At 43.8% G+C, this 18,812-nt stretch overlaps 1 protein-coding gene across 2 annotated transcripts in view; it reads left to right on the top strand.

Annotated features, from left to right (window-relative positions):
- The window catches only part of polr1c (RNA polymerase I and III subunit C), a 91,182-nt gene that overhangs the window by 53,886 nt on the left and 18,484 nt on the right, over positions 1–18,812 (top strand). For both annotated transcript variants that reach the window (XM_077612959.1, XM_077612961.1), the window contains 2 exons: positions 5,612–5,749; positions 13,318–13,470. In XM_077612959.1, coding sequence (XP_077469085.1) covers positions 5,612–5,749; positions 13,318–13,470 — 291 coding nt within the window. The remainder of the gene's footprint in view (positions 1–5,611; positions 5,750–13,317; positions 13,471–18,812) is intronic.

The following is an 18,812-nucleotide window of genomic DNA, read 5'->3' as shown; positions in this document are numbered from 1 at the left end:
TCGTAACTCGAGCGGAAGTTTCCCATTGAAATGAATGGGAAACAAATTAATTCGTTCCAACTCTCTGAAAAAAACACCAAAAACAGGATATTGGATTGAAAAAAATGTTTTATTTCTTATCTTTTTTCATCATAGGCGCCGTTCAAAGCGGCTGCTAGTTGCAGTGGCTCCCTATACCCTCACTCGTATTCTCTGTTTTTAGGGCTTTTTTAGAGCTTTTTTATCCTTTATTTTTACGTTTTATTGTCTCTTAGGATTTTACTTGTTACTTTGCTTTATATATTGTATTCCAAACTTTAATGTTCTAAAACTTTACTTTCAAGACTCTACTCCAAGACTCAAGTTGTGCGAGAGGCAGTCTTTGAGCTATTAGTTTAGTTTATCTTTGCGAATTCTGGACATTATATTTTGACCCACTCAGCCATGCCTCCGCTGTTTTACACAAAGGATCAGCTGTTAGCGCTACGCAACACCTGGATTCCCCTGGACCTGGACCTGGACCTCCCCGCGGAGTTAAAGAGGAAGAGAAGAGGATGCAGAGCTGGACGAAAATGTCAGGAGAGAAAGCGACGCTTCAGACCCAGCATTCCATCTATTATTATGGGGAACGTAAGATCTCTCCCCAATAAGATGGAAGATCTAACGGCGCTGACCAAACAACAACGACAATATCGGAATATCTGCATTATGTGCTTCACGGAGACCTGGCTGAATGAACTAATTCCGGACTCTCTCGTCTCCTTGGATGGCTTTCAGCTGGTGAGGGCGGACAGGGATGCTGAGGAGAGCGGTAGGAAGAAAGGTGGGGGACTAGCTGTTTTTATTAATAGTAGATGGTGCAGCCCCGGGCATATTACTGTGATGGAGCAACTCTGCACTCAAGATATCAAGCTAGTAGCTGTTAGCTTCAGGCCTTTTTACATCACCCGGGAGTTCTCGCACGTTATCGTAATAACTGCGTATATACGTCCCTCGGCCGATGCCGCAGTTGCCCGCGAGCTGCTTCACGCCACTGTGTCCCGGCTGCAAACGTCACACCCCCAGTCTCTCCTTCTTATCTCTGGCTTCTTATCTCTGGTGATTTTAACCATGCTCCCTTGGCTTCTACTCTCCCCACCTTCACTCAGTATGTGAAGTGCCACACCAGGGAACAAAAAACTCTGGACCTGCTGTATGCCAACACAAAGGAGGCATACAGCTCAGTCCCCCTCCCCCCACTGGGCTGCTCAGACCACAACCTGGTCCATCTGATCCCCACCTACATCCCTATGGTGAGGAAAATAAAACCTACCACGAGGATCATACAAAGATGGACCGAGGAGACCAGCATGGTACTGAGGGACTGTTTTGAGACCACTGACTGGGAGGTGCTGTGCAATTCACATGCTAATGACATTGACAGCTTGACCCACTGCATCACAGATTATATTAACTTCTGTGTTGAGAACATTGTACCCTCCAAGAAGGTCCGTTGTTTCTCCAACAATAAGCCGTGGGTCACCAGGGATCTAAGGGCCCTCCTGAACAAGAAGAAGAGGGCTTTTAGGTCTGGGGAGAAAGAGAGCCTGAAAATGGTCCAGAAGGAGCTGAAGAGAGAGATAAGGAAGGGAAAGACCATCTACAGGAGGAAGCTAGAGAACCAACTCCAGAGAGGCAACACCAAAGAGGTCTGGAGGAGCTTGAGGACCATTTCGGGCCATGGAGGCAACAGCAAGAGAGACCCGGAGTCTGGCGGCAGGGAGTTGGCCAATGAACTGAATCAGTTCTTTAACAGATTCAGTCCTGCCCCCACTCCCCTGACCCCCCAGACCAGAAGTAACGCTCCCCCCTCGTTCTCCTCCTCCTCTTCCTCCCCCTCTTCCACCGGTCTCTGCATTACTGTCGATCAGGTGATAAAACAGCTAAAGAAGATCGAGGCAAGGAAGGCTACCGGTCCAGACGGCCTCAGCTCCAGACTACTGAGAGAGTGTGCGGATCAGCTTGGTATAGTGATTCTGCATATTTTCCACCTCAGCCTCAGTCTGCAGAAGGTCCCCACCTTGTGGAAAACTTCCTGTGTGGTCCCAGTTCCTAAGACTGCGTACCCCAGGGAGCCAAACCACTTCAGGCCGGTAGCATTAACCTCTCACCTGATCAAGACATTGGAGAGAATCATCCTCAATCACCTCATCCCCCTGATGAATGCAGAGCTGGACCCTCTGCAGTTCGCCTATCGTCCAGGTATTGGTGTGGAAGATGCCACCACCTACCTGATGCACAGGTCTCTTTCACACCTGGAGAACACGGGAAGCACGCTGAGAATGATGTTTTTTGACCTCTCTAGTGCGTTCAACACCATTCAGCCGGTCCTACTGAGAGGGAAACTGGAAGAGGCTGGAGTAAGTAACCACCTAGCCGCATGGATCATCGACTTCCTCACTGACAGACCACAATATGTGAGACTCCAGGACTGTATGTCTGATGTGGTAGCTTGCAGCACTCGGGTGAACATCCAGGCTACAGACATTGAAATCGTGGAGAATTTTAAGTACCTGGGTGTTCACCTCAACAACAAACTAGATTGGTCCACAAAGATGCCCTGTACAAAAGGGGCCAGAGCCGCCTCTACCTACTGAGGAGTCTACGTTCCTTTGGAGTGTGCAGGATACTGCTGAGGACTTTCTACGACACTGTGGTGTCATCTACAGTGTTTTATGCAGTGCTCTGTTGGGGATGCGGGAGCACGGAGAGGGACAGGAACAGGCTGAATAAGCTGGTCAGGAGGGCCAGCTCAGTTCTGGGCTGTCCTCTGGACTCTGTGGAGGAAGTGGGAGAGCGGAGAATGCTGACCAGGATGATGTCCATCATGGACAGCACCTCCCACCCCCTGCATGAGTCTGTGGACTCCCTCCGAAGCTCCTTTAGCAATAGACTGCGGCACCCTCATTGCAGGAAGGAGCGCTTCCGCAGATCCTTCCTCCCATCAGCTGTCAGGCTCTTTAACAAAAAAATGGCTGTGTTGAGACCTACCGTATGCATGCATGCATGTATATTTATGTGTATGTATGTATATATGTGCTAAGCAACACACTTATTTATTTATATATTTATTCATGTATTTATTTATTAACTTACTTTTACCTATCTATTTATGTCTAAAATGCCTTTCCTATTCCTGCATCCTCACCCTCTTGCTACTGTGACAACAAAATTTCCCGAATACGGGATGAACAAAGTTATCCAATCCAATCCAATAATTCGCCATATATTAACAAAGTAACACATAACTAGTGGTTAAATAGAAATAAAGTGTTTAATCTAACTAAAATTGGGCGGATTTCGCCGAGGGGAGAGGGGCACAAAAGGGGCGGGGGCTTTCGGGTTTTTTTTTTTCCCCACACAACGCACTCGTAAACTGAACAAACACTCCCCCCTCACGTTCGCTATCGATGGGCTGTTTGCTGTCGTACTATTCCCTTCAAAATATTCCGAAAATGATGCACACAAATGTCCTCACAATCGGATAATGCACGACCACTTGCCAACGAGCAGCAGTCTTTTATCAGCGATCGCTCTGCTGCTCATGGGAGCTTCGGGGGCGCTGGCTAGCGGCTCCTTTTAGCTTGTAGCATCTGTGTTCGCATCCCATCGAACGGCGCCTATGATAGAGTTGCTACCGGGGATGCCGTTGTGAGCCAGTGCCCCTGATGTTCTTATGAGCAGCCAACGAGATGTAATATAATACTCCTCGTATTAGATAAAAATAACAGGAAATGCAGCAGCTGAGTTTACCCACGTATTGGTTGTGGGTAAAGTTTTATTCTGAGTGCCATTGCCTGTCGGCGTTGTGTGCACTAGTATACTTCATTACCCAGAAAGCCCTCTTTTCCCCGCGCATGCGCGTTGTGCGTTTCCTGGTCTGAATAACTCATCCGGTGCTCGTAAATATTGTTATACACGAAAGATATGCAAAAAAACACATCCACACAAAACACACACACATACACACACATACACACACATACACACACACACACGCGCATACACACGCGCATACACACGCGCATACACACGCGCATACGCGCATACACATACACACGCATACACATACACACACGTACACACACGTACACACACACGTACACACCCACGCACACCACACGTACACACACACGGACACACACACGGACACACACACGGACACACACACGGACACACACACGGTCACACACACGGTCACACACACGGACACACACACGGACACACACACGGACACACACACGGACACACGTACACACACGTACACACATACACATATACAGTGGTACCTCGACATACGATCGTTATCCGTTCCGAGACTGAGATCGTATGACGAGGTTCTCGTAACTCTAGCGGACGTTTCCCATTGAAATGAATGGGGAAAAAATTTATTCGTTCCAGCCCTCTGAAAAAACACCAAAAACAGGATATTGGATTGGAAAAAATGTTTTATTTCTTCTAATTCCCCATCTATTAACAAAGTAACACATAACTAGTGGTTTAATAGAAATAAAATGTGTTTAATCTAACTAAAATTGGGCGGATTTCGCCGTGGGGAGAGGGGCACAAAAGGGGCGGAGGGCTTCGTTTTTTTTTCTCCACACAACGCACTCGTAAACGGAACAAACACTCCACCCTCACGTTCGCTATCAATGGGCTGTTTGCTGTTGTACTATTCCCTTCAAAATATTCTGAAAATGATGCACACAAATGTCCTCACAATCGGATAATCCACGACCACTTGCCAACGAGAAATAGTCTTGTAGTACATATTAGCGATCGCTCCGCTGCTCATAAGAACATCAGGGGGACCGGCTCGCAACTCCCTCGTTGTAATAGCTCTGGCGGCAACCGCTTTGAACGGCGCCTATGAGAGAGTTGCGACCAGAAATATTACAAAGAGGGAATTGCGAGTACAACAGCAAACAGCCCATCGATAGCGAACTTGATTGGCAGCCATTGAAGGACGATTGCGCTGCTATTTTTTTAAAGCAATGGTTGTAACTGGCAGCTATCTGTTGTAGGACAATTGGTTGTTAAGAACTAAATCTCAAAGTGTAAACTTTGTGCGATATTGTCACATGATTAATTATTACTCACTCATGCCTGCATTTCAGTGCCATATGTGGCCCCATGCCGATAGCACTAGTTTTAGTGCACCACTACATTTGACATCTTCAACCTCAACCTTTGATCGAGATTTAGCCATAGCCAACACAAAGACAATAAAATTTTGGACTGCCAAATTCCTTCACCATGAAATATGCCTTTGCATATGGTATTATTTCCTTAAGAAGCCTTAATCTGAAGGGTGATAAAGTAAGTAGGTTTTGACTTTCTATTCATGTTTCGAACAACAGACACCCGTAATGAAGCTCATAACACCCAGTACTTGAGTTCCATAAAATATTAATTAGTGCTTGACCGGTTCTCCATTATACATGCTTGCCTTCTGACAACCTTGGAAGAAGTCTTAATTCTTTTTTTGAGTAATGAATGAATAAATTAAATCTAATATTCTGCAAACTTCTGTGTTGTTTAGTGGAAAGAAATGTTCAATGTTTACTGTATTATTAAAAATTTGTATTTGCAGATAAGGATAAGGATTCTGCAGAGGAGGAAGTTTCAGATATAGACACAATTCAGCTTTGCCTCAAGATTAAATGTATCAGGAACGTGAGAGCAAGCAAAGAATCTTCTGACCCACAGGAACTCTATTTAAACAACAAAGGTAAAACTGACCCTTGGTATTCGTAAAATATTAAAATTTGTGTGTCACTATCCAGCGTTAGAAATGCTTAACATGGACAACCATGGCCAAAATTTATTGAAAATGACCGAAGGTTTTTGCAAGGATTTCTGCTTTTGGTTTTGATCATCCTGCGATTGTAATTCTTGAAAGCTTGGTGCCACGGCATTACTCTTTAATTTCAGTGAATGTTTTTTTAATAATATTTATCATAATGGTTTCATTTATGAATTAAATCCCAGGACTATTCCCAAATTTTCACTGATTCATTTGAATTTCTGGGAATTAAATATAGAAAAACCTATTAGTGTAGCGGTTCACTGCCCTGACTTAGTGTGGGCATGCATTGGATCGATTCCTGCTCGCTCTGTGGTGGTATAATTCTGAATGTGAATGGTTATCTTTCTCTGTATATTCCCTACTTCTGACTGGCGACCTCAGCCTTTCGCCCAAAGTCAGCTAGGATCAATTCCAGGATGAGCAGTACAGATGATGAATTAATGAACATAGTGGTACCTCAACTTACGAAATTAATTGGTTCCAGAATTGGTTTTGTAAGTTGGATTTATTTTTAATGGAAGCATCTTTAATACTACCATTGAAATCTTTTAAAATTGATAAAGCTATACAAATTTTGTATAAAATATGTATGCAAATGAATGTACAGTCATACCTCTACTTACGAAATTAATTGGTTCCAAGACTTTTTTCGTAACTTGAAAATTTCGTAACTAGAGGTGTACTTTATATGTGAATTCTCCAATTCGTTCCACAATCCTCACACAACTATGATTGCCGCCACGGCAGGCACTGACCACCTTCCGGCCGCAGTCGGGTTTGCCGCCTCAGCAATCCAAGCGCGGAACATGGTCCACTAGGACTCAATATCCCCTGGCTCTTCCCGGACATGAGAGAAACTGTCGGAGGTGGGAATTGAAACTCCTGAAAGGGGACTACGCCAGGCCGCCCCGTCCTGGTTCGCTTGAAGGCTCGCCACCCGCCCCGTCCTGGTTCGCTTGAAGGCTCGCCGCCCGCCTCGTCCTGGTTCGCTTGAAGGCTCGCCGGCCGCCCCGTCCTGGTTCGCTTGAAGGCTCGCCGCTCGCCCCGTCCTGGTTCGCTTGAAGGCTCGCCGCCCGCCCCGTCCTGGTTCGCTTGAAGGCTCGCCGCCCGCCCCGTCCTGGTTCGCTTGAAGGCTCGCCGCCCGCCCCGTCCTGGTTCGCTTGAAGGCTCGCCGCCCGCCCCGTCCTGGTTCGCTTGAAGGCTCGCCGCCCGCCCCGTCCTGGTTCGCTTGAAGGCTCGCCGGCCGCCCCGTCCTGGTTCGCCTGAAGGCTCGCCGCCCGCCCCGTCCTGGTTCGCTTGAAGGCTCGCCGCCCGCCCCGTCCTGGTTCGCTTGAAGGCTCGCCGGCCGCCCCGTCCTGGTTTGCTTGAAGGCTCGCCGGCCGCCCCGTCCTGGTTCGCTTGAAGGCTCGCCGGCCGCCCCGTCCTGGTTCGCTTGAAGGCTCGCCGGCCGCCCCGTCCTGGTTCGCTTGAAGGCTCGCCGGCCGCCCCGTCCTGGTTCGCTTGAAGGCTCGCCGGCCGCCCCGTCCTGGTTCGCTTGAAGGCTCGCCGGCCGCCCCGTCCTGGTTCGCTTGAAGGCTCGCCGGCCGCCCCGTCCTGGTTCGCTTGAAGGCTCGCCGGCCGCCCCGTCCTGGTTCGCTTGAAGGCTCGCCGGCCGCCCCGTCCTGGTTCGCTTGAAGGCTCGCCGGCCGCCCCGTCCTGGGTCGCTTGAAGGCTCGCCGGCCGCCCCGTCCTGGGTCGCTTGAAGGCTCGCCGGCCGCCCCGTCCTGATTCGCTTGAAGGCTCGCCGGCCGTCCCGTCCTGGTTCGCTTGAAGGCTCGAGGGTGGATGAGATTCGCCCGGAATTTCTAAGGCTCTGGATGTTTTGGGCCTCTCTTGGTTGACACACCTCTGCTACATTGTGTGGACATCGGGGACAGTGCCTCTGGTTTGGCAGACCGGGGTGGTGGTTCCCCTTTTCAAAAAAGGGGACTGGAGGGTGTGTTCCAATTATCGGGGAATCTCACTCCTCAGCCTCCCCGGAAAGGTCTATTCTGGGGTTTTGGAGAGGAGGGGCCGCCGGGAGGTCGAATCTCGGATTCAGGAGGAGCTTTGTGGTTTTCATCCTGCCCACTGAACAGTGGATCAGCTCTACACCCTCAGCAGGGTCCTCTTCCCTCCTTGTAAATCTCACATTTGATGAGAGACCACAGGTTCTGTATTGGGTTCAGATCAGGTGAACAAGGAAGCCATGCCATTATTTTTTTTTCTTTTCGGCCTTTTCTTGGCAGCGACGCTGTGGAGTCTTTGGATGTGTATGATGGAGCATTGTCCTGCATGAAAATCATGTTTTTTTTGGGGGGGGATGCAGACTTCTTCCTGTGCCACTGCTTGAAGAAAGCGTCTTCCAGAAAGTGGCAATAGGACTAGGAGTTGAGCTTGACTACATCCTCAACTGAAAAAAGGCCCCACAAGCTCATCTTTGATGACACCAGCCCATACCAGTACCCCACCTCCACCTTGTTAACTTGTTGACTTTTTGCACGGCAACACGCTCGTAACATAACATGAACAAATTTAAATAAACTTGGATTACGATGCAGACACTCAAATAATAAATTTAATCTAACCTTACACTAAACTTTATTCTAATTTAGTTTTAAATTTGGGTTGGCTCTATTTGCCCCGCCTCCACCCTGACTGTCAGATGCAACCTAGATGTTTGCTTTTGTATTCCCTTCAAAATATTCCGAAAATGATGCACACATGTCCTCACAATAGGATAACGCACGACCACTTGCCAACGAGAAGTAGTATCTACGCCATTCGCACTGACAAACGGGAAAAGAAACGTAGAATAAAAAAGTAGTGCTCGTAGAGACATTACACGAGGGAGTTGCGACCAGAGAGACATTACACGAGGGAGTTGCGACCAGAGAGACATTACACGAGGGAGTTGCGACCAGAGACATTACACAAGGGAATTGCGACCAGAGAGACATTACACGAGGGAGTTGCGACCAGAAAGACAATGCCCTTGATGTTCTTATGAGCAGCCTCGCGTCCGCTGTATGCTCCTATATCAAAATTGTCTCGTATCTCAAGATCAATATTTGCCCGAAATTTTACTCTTATCTCAAATTGCTTGTATGTCGGGGCACTCGTATGTCGAGGTACCACTGTACAAACCTCTTCGGATTACATTATATACATTTTGCATCGTGCACAGAGATTACGCCAAGCATCTTCCTGCATTGTGTGGATTTTGAATCACCATTGAAAATGCCTTTTAAACGTCCTGCAAAATTAGCCCTCGGCTACAGTCTTACATATATATGTTCATTAATATGTGTTATCCCTTATTAAATAAATCAAAGCAAAATCATGGAAAAATATTGCATATAAATGGAAACTTGACTATCTCAAGTGACACGTTCAGCAGAAAAGTCATTTGAACGAGAATGAGAAGTGAGAAGGACAGGTGTAAAATAAGGTAAAATTTAAGTCGGATTTGTGCATATTCTAATGGCAATTATGAAGATGTTTTCTTCATAGATATTTTTTCATTCATTTTCTGAACCGCTTTATCCACTTTATCACTCGTGGGGGGTGCTGGAGTCAGGGGCGGGGGACACCCTGTATCGGTGGCCAGCCAATCGCAGGGCACAAGGAGACGGACAGCCATGCACACTCAGACTCATACCTAGGGGCAATTTTAGAGTGTCCAATCAGCCTACAATGCATCTTTTTGGGATGTGGGAGGACAACGGAGTACTCAGAGAAAACCCACGGAGGCCCAGGGAGAATATGCAAATTCAACAAGGGTGGACCGACCTGGATTTGAACCCAGGACCCCAGAGCTATGAGGCCGACACGCGAACCACTCATCCGCCGGGCCGCCAATTCATAGATATTAATCATTACATTTTATTATTACTAAATCATTTGTGTAGTAGACATGCACCTGTTATGGCAGGTGTGATACTGGTGTGTGCCCATAGCAAGCAATGATGATGTTGCTCACACTGGTACTCGGTGTGCTCAGGGAGGTTGTCTTTCTGCCCAGACAAACAAAAAATTAGAGGGAACATTGGCCGGCGGCGCGAATGGTTAGCGCGTCGGCCTCACAGCTCTAGGCTCCTGGGTTCAAATCCAGGTCGGTCCACCTGTGTGGAGTTTGCATGTTCTCCACGGGCCTGCGTGAGTTTTCTCAAGGTCCTCTGATTTCTTCCCACATTCCAAAGACATGCATGGTAGGCTGAATGGACACTCTAAATTGCCCCTAGGTATGAGTGTGAGCGTGAATGGTTATTTGTCTCCTTGTGCCCTGCGATTGGCTGGCCACCTATTCAGGGTGTCGCCCGCCTGTGGCCCACAGTTAGCTGGGATAGGCTCCAGCACCCTCAGCGACCCTAGTGAGGATAAAGCGGTTCAGAAAAGGAGATGAGATGAGAATTTGTATATATATAGATTATATTTAGATATTGATACATTGATGTCTTTTCATATGCTTATAACTGTAGTATTTGATGAATTATTTTAATGATAATTGTGCTTTTTTACTTGTATTTTTGTATTGGAGCGAAAACGTAGTATAGAGTACCGTATTTACACTCATACAACCCGCTTTTGTCGGAAGAAAAAATTATGACTGAATCAAGCGTGTGGCTTATATGCGCATAAAAACACGACATGCACGAAGCTGCAAGTTAACGACGCCATGACACAATGACGTCATGACGCAATGGCGCTGTGACGTCATGAGCAATACAATGCGGCAAGTACCGTCATTTATTTCAAAATAGAGAAAATATAGACAGAAAAAACGCTAAGCAACATTTATTTTTACGTCTATGAATAAAATTCAAGAAAAAAAACGTACCTATCTCGCATAAAACGTTCCCGTCACTCCTCGCTCGGGGCACGGCCAGCTCACCTAGGTCAGGGCGCGGCCATCTTAACTAGGGCGCTACCGTCTAAACCTAGTTAAACGTGCCCTAACAGGCCAGATGCGAATAGCCTTGATTTTGAAATAAAACAAAATTCCACTTTGATTTTTTTTCGTTTTATTTCTTGTTCGAAAGTGACAACTGTTGGAGTAATATGAACCATCGAAAGAATTGAGACGTTTTAACATTAGAAGCAATATGGCTCCCACAACATTTTAAACTTCTGGTAAGGAAATTGTAATTTCTATAATTAGAAAACATTGGTTCTCATCAAGATATTTCTTTTTTCAAATTGAATAATTTGATCATTTGCGTTTACAAAGACAGGTATATTAACTTATGATATAGACACTAATGTCTTTTGACTCATACAGTAACTCAGAAATACCACGTGTGATGATTTTTCTTAAGATTTTCCCTTCAAAGTAACACATTTGTATTCCCTATTAAAACCATGAATATGGAGGTGAAAATTGGGAATCAGGGGGCGGCTTATTCGCGAGAAATTGTAAAATTCAACAATTTTAAGGCAATTTTAAGGGTGCGGCATATATGCGCAGGTGGCTTTTATGCGAGTAAATACGGTAATGATAGGGGTGATTCTACTTCGCGGTTTTTCGATTATCGCGGTCATATCTGGTCTACATTATTAGCGATATTCAAGGGATTACTGTATATGGGTTAACGAGACATTGAGAATAGGTGGAGCACACAAGGCAACACAGAAAGGCTGAGAGATAAGGGGAAGGTGACAGCAATGGACAATCAGCACAAGTTACACAGAGAAATCAAGACAACATTTACACAACACCAAAACCACATAAACCTAACTAACGATGTGGGTAGAATAGAGAGTTCTGACTTGATCATTTCTTTAGTATATCAACATACATGCCAGCTGAGCTTGGTTTGTGGCCTAGGGGTAAAAAAGGTAGATCGTGGATGGTCAAACCGGTCCTCGAGTGCCGCTATGGGTCCAGGATTTCAATAAGTAAGTAAGTTAATATGCCTGTCTTTGTAAATGCAAAGTATCAAAATATTCAATTTGAAAAAAAAGAAAAGTCTGTCTTGATGAGAACCTGATACTTTTTAATGACAGAAATTACAAATTTCTTACCAGAAGTTTAAGATGTTGTGGCAGGCAAGTTGTGTCTAATGTCAAAATATCTCGATTTGTATTTTTCGATGGTTTATATTACTGCAATAGTTGTGACATTCGAACAAGAAATAAAAAGAAAATCAAAGCGGAATTTTCAAATCATCAAAAAGAAAAAAATCAAAAGCCTTTATTGTCATCATACGAAGCAGCGTATAATGAAATTGGTGGTGCTACTCCACAGTGTGTTTACCCAGTAAAGAAAAACACAAGTCATATAAAAATATAAAAAGTCACATCCTGGCAAGGTAAATTCTAAAATATTGCACAATCTTAGATATTGCACATTGTTATTGCACACCCCGAAGTTATTGCACAGAAGGGATTGTGTGTCGTCATAACGTAAGTTCAGCCGATAACCTTATGGGCAGTGTTGATCACTCTCTGCATGGCTTTTCTGTCTGCTGCCGTGCTTCCAGCGTACCACACTGTAATGCAGTATGCCAGGATGTGCTCCACAGTGGCTCTATAGAAGGTTACCAGAAGCTTAGTGTCCAGGTTGTTCCTCCTGAGTACCCTCAGGAAATGGAGTCGTTTCTGGGCCTTCTTCACCACTGCCGTGGTGTTGGTAGACCAGGAGAGCTTATCCGTGACATGGACCCCCAGGAATTTGAAGGACTGGACCCTGTCTACGCATACTCCATTTATGAGGAGTGGGGCCAGGTCTGTGCTGCATATGCGAAAGTCCAGGATTATTTCTTTAGTTTTCGTGGTGTTCAGTGTGAGATTGTTCACCAAGCACCACGATGACAGTTTGTTGACCTCATCTCTGTAGGCCGACTCATCCCCTCCTGAGATGAGTCCGACCACAGTGGTGTCATCGGCAAATTTGATGATGGAGTTAGACTGGTGGGTCGGTGTACAGTTTTATGTGTACAGGGAGTACAGAAGAGGACTCAGTACACAGCCTTGAGGGGAGCCAGTGCTCAGTTTAATGGAGGAAGAGAGGTGGGGACCAAGTCTAAAAGTTTGTGGTCGGTTGGTTAAGAAGTTCTTTATCCAGCAGCAGATGGAAGAGGATAGTCCAAGGTGGGAGAGTTTGTCAGCCAGAATGTCCGGTATTATAGTGTTGAAGGCTGAGCTATAGTCAATGAAAAGCATCCTCACGTAGTTCCCATGGTGCTCCAGGTGGCTCAGTGCTGTGTGTAGAGCTACGGCGATGGCGTCCTCGGTGGACCTATTTGCTCTATAAGAAAACTGGTGAGGGTCAACTGAGGGAGGGATTGAATCCCTGATATGGCGGGCGACCAACTTTTCAAAGCACTTCATGATCACAGGCGTAAGTGCAACAGGCCTACGGATGTGAAAAATATCAATACTTATGGATCTTTGTGAGTCGTTTAGTTTTTAATACTCTTTGACAGGATTCGTGATAGTACACTTTTATTTACTAATTGTCATTATTTTAGTCTATTCCAGAGACATAAAGTGGATCCCAATTGGTAACCAGGCTGATGTGTTTGTGGATGCAAGTATTGGACCTGTACATGATGACATCCTTATAGCACTACTCCGGCCTGGACAGGAACTTGACATTGTCATGCATTGTGTCAAAGGAATAGGTAAGAACTGTGAAGTCGAGCGTAAACAAATTGCCAATTGATGCAATTTACTCTTGTATATACCGTATTTTCCCCACTATAAGGCACACTGCATTTTAAGACGCACTGCATTATGAGCCGCACCCTCAATGAATCACATATTTCAAATTTTTCCATATACAAGGCGCACCGCATTATATGGGTCTATAGTAGTGGCTGCGCTTACGTTATGCATCCACTAAATGGTGCTGCGCTAAAGGGAATGTCAACAAAATAGTCAAATAGGTCAGTCAGACTTTATTTTATTAATAGATTACAGATCAGCTTTCTGACAACTCCATTCACTCCCAAAATGAACAACTGTTTTATTTTTTATTTTATTTTAAAGTATTAGTATTTTCGTGACACAGTTGATCTTTTAACAAAAGCAAGGTATAGCATGTAAGTGCAACATTTATATCACATAGTGGAGGGGAACTTTTCCTCCATGAAGTAAACACCCAAAAAAAACATTCTGATGCTGTTACGGTACATTAAACGTTAGTGCAATCACAATATAGTAACACTCGTAATAGCAAAGCAATAACAATAACATTAATAACTCAAATAATAACTCAATGTTGTGCACGCGGGTGAACCGTGCGTGCACTCACGTACACAATGAGGCACTATAACATTCAGATGTTGATGTCGATATTGACAATATGACCAACCTTGTTGGCCAAACACGTAAAGCTCACTTTATCAGTTAATTCCTCATTTATGAATCACTCGAATTCTTCGTCTTCAGTGTCCGAATTGAACAGCTGGGCGAATGCGGCATCCATCACCCAGGCTCCGTCTCATCAAAGTCGTCATTATTCGAGTCCATGTCGCTTTGGTTGTCTGGCAGCTGAGTGACAATTTCGGCCTTCCTGAAAGCTCAAACCACAGTTGAAACTGATATATCAGCTCAGGCATTTACGATCCACTGGCAGATAGTGGTGAATGTTGTCCGGCGCTGTCTTTCAAGGGGGATAATGGACTCGCCGGCTGCTTACCTTAGTTGCGAGATCTGTTGCGGATCACTATTAATACCCTATATAAGGCACACCGGATTAAAAGGCGCAGTCAGCTTTTGAAAACATTGAAGGCTTTTAGATTAAAAGATTAGATGAGATGATTAAATGAGATGATGAGATGAGATTAGATTTGAGAGATGAGATGCGACGAGAGATGAGATGAGAGATTAGATTTGAGAGCTGATATTTGAGATTCAAGAGATGAGATGAGATTTGAGAGATTCAAAAGATGAGATTTGAGAGATGAGATTTGAGAGATTCAAGAGATGAGATGAGATTTGAGAGATTCAAGAAATGAGATGAGAGATGAGATTTGAGAGATTCAAGAGATGAGATTTGAGAGATTCAAGAAATGAGATGAGAGATTCGAGAGATGAGACTTGAGATTTGAGAGAATCGAGAGGTGAGATTTGAGATGAGATGATATTTGAGAGATGAGAGAAGACATCATGTGAGATCATATTTGAGAGATGAGATCAGATGAGAGATGAGATCAGGTGAGATGATATTTGAGAGATGAGATCAGGTGAGATGATATTTGAGAGATGAGATCAGGTGAGATGATATTTGAGAGATGAGATCAGGTGAGATGATATTTGAGAGATGAGATCAGGTGAGATGATATTTGAGAGATGAGATCAGGTGAGATGATATTTGAGAGATGAGATCAGGTGAGATGATATTTGAGAGATGAGATCAGGTGAGATGATATTTGAGAGATGAGATCAGGTGAGATGAGATCAGGTGAGATGAGATCAGGTGAGATGGGATCAGGTGAGATATTTGAGAGATGAAATCAGATGAGAGATGAGATCAGGTGAGATGATATTTGAGAGATGAGATCAGATGAGATGATATTTGAGAGATGAGTTAAAATGAGATGATATTTGAGAGATGAGAGCAGATGATGAGATTTGAGAAATGAGATCAGATGATGAGAGATGAGATTTGAGAGATGAGATTTGAGAGATGAGATTTGAGAGATGAGATTTGAGAGATGAGATTTGAGAGATGAGATTTGAGAGATGAGATTTGAGAGATGAGATTTGAGAGATGAGATTTGAGAGATGAGATTTGAGAGATGAGATTTGAGAGATGAGATTTGAGAGATGAGATTTGAGAGATGAGATTTGAGAGATGAGATTTGAGAGATGAGATTTGAGAGATGAGATTTGAGAGATGAGATTTGAGAGATGAGATTTGAGAGATGAGATTTGAGAGATGAGATTTGAGAGATGAGATTTGAGAGATGAGATTTGAGAGATGAGATTTGAGAGATGAGATTTGAGAGATGAGATTAGATGAGATGTTATTTGAGAGATGAGATCAGATGAGAGATGTATTTGAGAGATGAGTTCAAATGAGATGATATTTGAGAGATGAGATCAGATGAGAAATGAGATCAGATTATGAGATTTGAGAGATGAGATCAGATGATGAGATTTGGGAGATGAGATCTGATGATGAGATTTGAGAGATGAGATCATATGATGAGATTTGAGAGATGAGATCAGATGATGAGATTTGAGAGATGAGATCAGATGATGAGATTTGAGTGATGAGATCAGGAGATGAGATTTGAGAGATGAGATCAGATGAGATATTTGAGAGATGAGTTTAAATGAGATTATATTTGAGAGATGAGATCAGATGATGATATTTGAGAGATGAGATCAGATGATGAGATTTGAAAGATTAGATCAGATGTCAAGATTTTAGAGATGAGATCAGATGAGATTTGAGTGATGAGATAAGATGATGAGATTTGAGAGATGAGATCAGATGAGATGAGTTCAAATGAGATGATATTTGAGAGATGAGATCAGATGAGAGATGAGATCAGATGATGAGTTTTGAGAGATGAGATCAGATGATGAGATTTGAGATCAGATGAGAGATGAGATCAGGTGAGATTTGAGAGATTGAGATCAGGTGAGATTTGAGAGATAAGATCGGGTGAGATTTGAGAGATGAGATCAGGTTAGAAGATATTAGAGAGATGAGTACAGATGAGAGAAGAGATCAGATGAGATTTGAGAGATGAGATCAGGTGAGATTTGAGAGATTGAGATCAGGTGAGATTTGAGAGATAATATCGGGTGAGATTTGATAGATGAGATCAGGTTAGAAGATATTTTAGAGATGAGAGGATATTTGAGAGATGAGATGATATTTGAGAGATGAGATGATATTTGAGAGATGAGATGATATTTGAGAGATGAGATGATATTTGAAAGATGAGTTCAGTTGAGATATTTGAGAGATGAGATCAGATGAGATGTTATTTGAAAGATGAGTTCAAATGAAATGATTTTTCAGAGATGAGATCAAATGAGATGATATTTGAGAGATGAGTTTAAATGAGATGATATTTGAGAGATGAGATCAGATGATGAGATTTGAGATCAGATGATGAGATTTGAGCGATGAGATCAGATGATGAGATTTGAGAGATGAGATCAGATGATGAGATTTGAGAAATGAGATCAGATGATGAGATTTGAGAGATGAGTTTTGAGAGATGAGATTTGAGAGATGAGATCAGATGAGAGATGAGATTTGAGAGATGAGATTATAGAGATGAGATCAGATGAGATTTGAGAGATGAGATTTGAGAGATGAGATGAGAGACGAGATGAGATGTGAGATGAGCTGAGATGAGATCAGATGAGAGATGAGCTTTGAGAGATGAGCTTTGAGAGATGAGATTCGAGAGATGAGAGATGAGATTTGAGAGATGAGATCAGATGAAAGATGAGAGATGAGATTTGAGATGAGATGAGATTTGAGAGATGAGATCAGATTAGAGATGAGATCAGATTAGAGATGAGATCTTGATTTTCACTTGCAAGGACGGACGTTGAGGACCGCTCCCCAACGGCATTCGGCCCTTTCTATTCTTTTGTCCCTTTTTTTTGCATTCGTAGGCCTAGACTACATGAATGTTTCAACTCTAAAGGGGGGGCTGAATTACACAATTGGGGCATCAGGGTTTTCAAAACACATTCACGATGACTCCAAGACACCTCAGCCCATCACGTTTTGAATAAGGATAAACAAAACGTCCTTTGTTGGTGGCAAAATATTAAGTGGTGGTGATTCTGTCTAAAGCAAGAATGCATTCAGATTCAGCAAAAGCTTTTACTAACGTATTTTCTCGACTATATGGCGCACCGCATTTAAAGGCGCAGTGTAAGTAACGAGTGCTATTTCTGTATTTGACACACACAAGATGTACCGCATTTAAAGGCGCATCTCTCCGCATTACACTGGTCTACCGCACCGCATTATATGGGTCTACAGTAGAGGCTGGGGTTATGTTATGCATCCACTAGATGGTGCTGCGCTAAAGGGAATGTCAACAAAACAGTCAGATAGGTCAGCCAAACTTTATTAATAGTTTACAAATCAGCTTTCTGACAACTCCATTCACTCCCAACATGAATAAACAAGTTTTTTTTATCTTCTCCGAGGTTAAAGTATTAGTATTTTTGAGACACAGCAATAGCATAATAACTCATGTTGAACAGGTGCGCATCCAACACGCACGTCTCCGTCTCACCAAAGTCGTCATTAATCCAGTCAGTAATTTCTGCCTTCCTGAAAGCTCGGACCACAGTTGAGACTTCCACTGGGAATGACGACGAACATAGAATTCATGTGCTAGATCGAGCTCAACCAAAATGCAACACCGTTTTATATATCTCAGCATTCACCGCGCACCGGAAATAGAGTCTGGGGCTGCTTGCCGTAGTTGCGAGAGCTGTTGCGGCTCAATATTGATCCATATATAATAGATTTATACATATAGTTGGCAGTCGAGCTCTGAATGCTCTGTTGACGCAACATCTAGCGGCAGGAGTTCTTTTGTAAATCCACCCTATTAAATGAGGGCCCCTGTCGATTGGTTGACAAAAGAACTATAAATCCCAGCAGTCACTGCGCATTACTTTTTCTACGGGGAAAATAGAGTCGGGGGCTGCTGGCCGTAGTTGCGAGAGCTGTTGCGGCTCAATATTGATCCATATATAATTTATATATATTTATATATATATATATACACACAGTTGTGGTCAAAGGTTGACATACACTTGTGAAGAAGATAATGTCATGGCTCTCTTGAGTTTCCAGTTATTTCTACAACTCTGATTTTTCTCTGATAGAGTGAATGGAACAGATACTTCTTTGTCACAAAAAAAATCATGAAGTTTGGTTCTTTTATGACTTTATTATGGGTTAACAGAAAAAGTGATCAAATCTGCTGGGTCAAAAATATACATACAGCAACACTAATTAGCAATT

Source organism: Stigmatopora argus, chromosome 11 (assembly GCF_051989625.1).
Source record: "Stigmatopora argus isolate UIUO_Sarg chromosome 11, RoL_Sarg_1.0, whole genome shotgun sequence".
Lineage (NCBI taxonomy): Eukaryota > Metazoa > Chordata > Actinopteri > Syngnathiformes > Syngnathidae > Stigmatopora > Stigmatopora argus.
The sequence above is the reverse complement of the archived record's forward strand: the minus strand, read 5'-3'. Positions and strand labels throughout refer to the sequence as shown.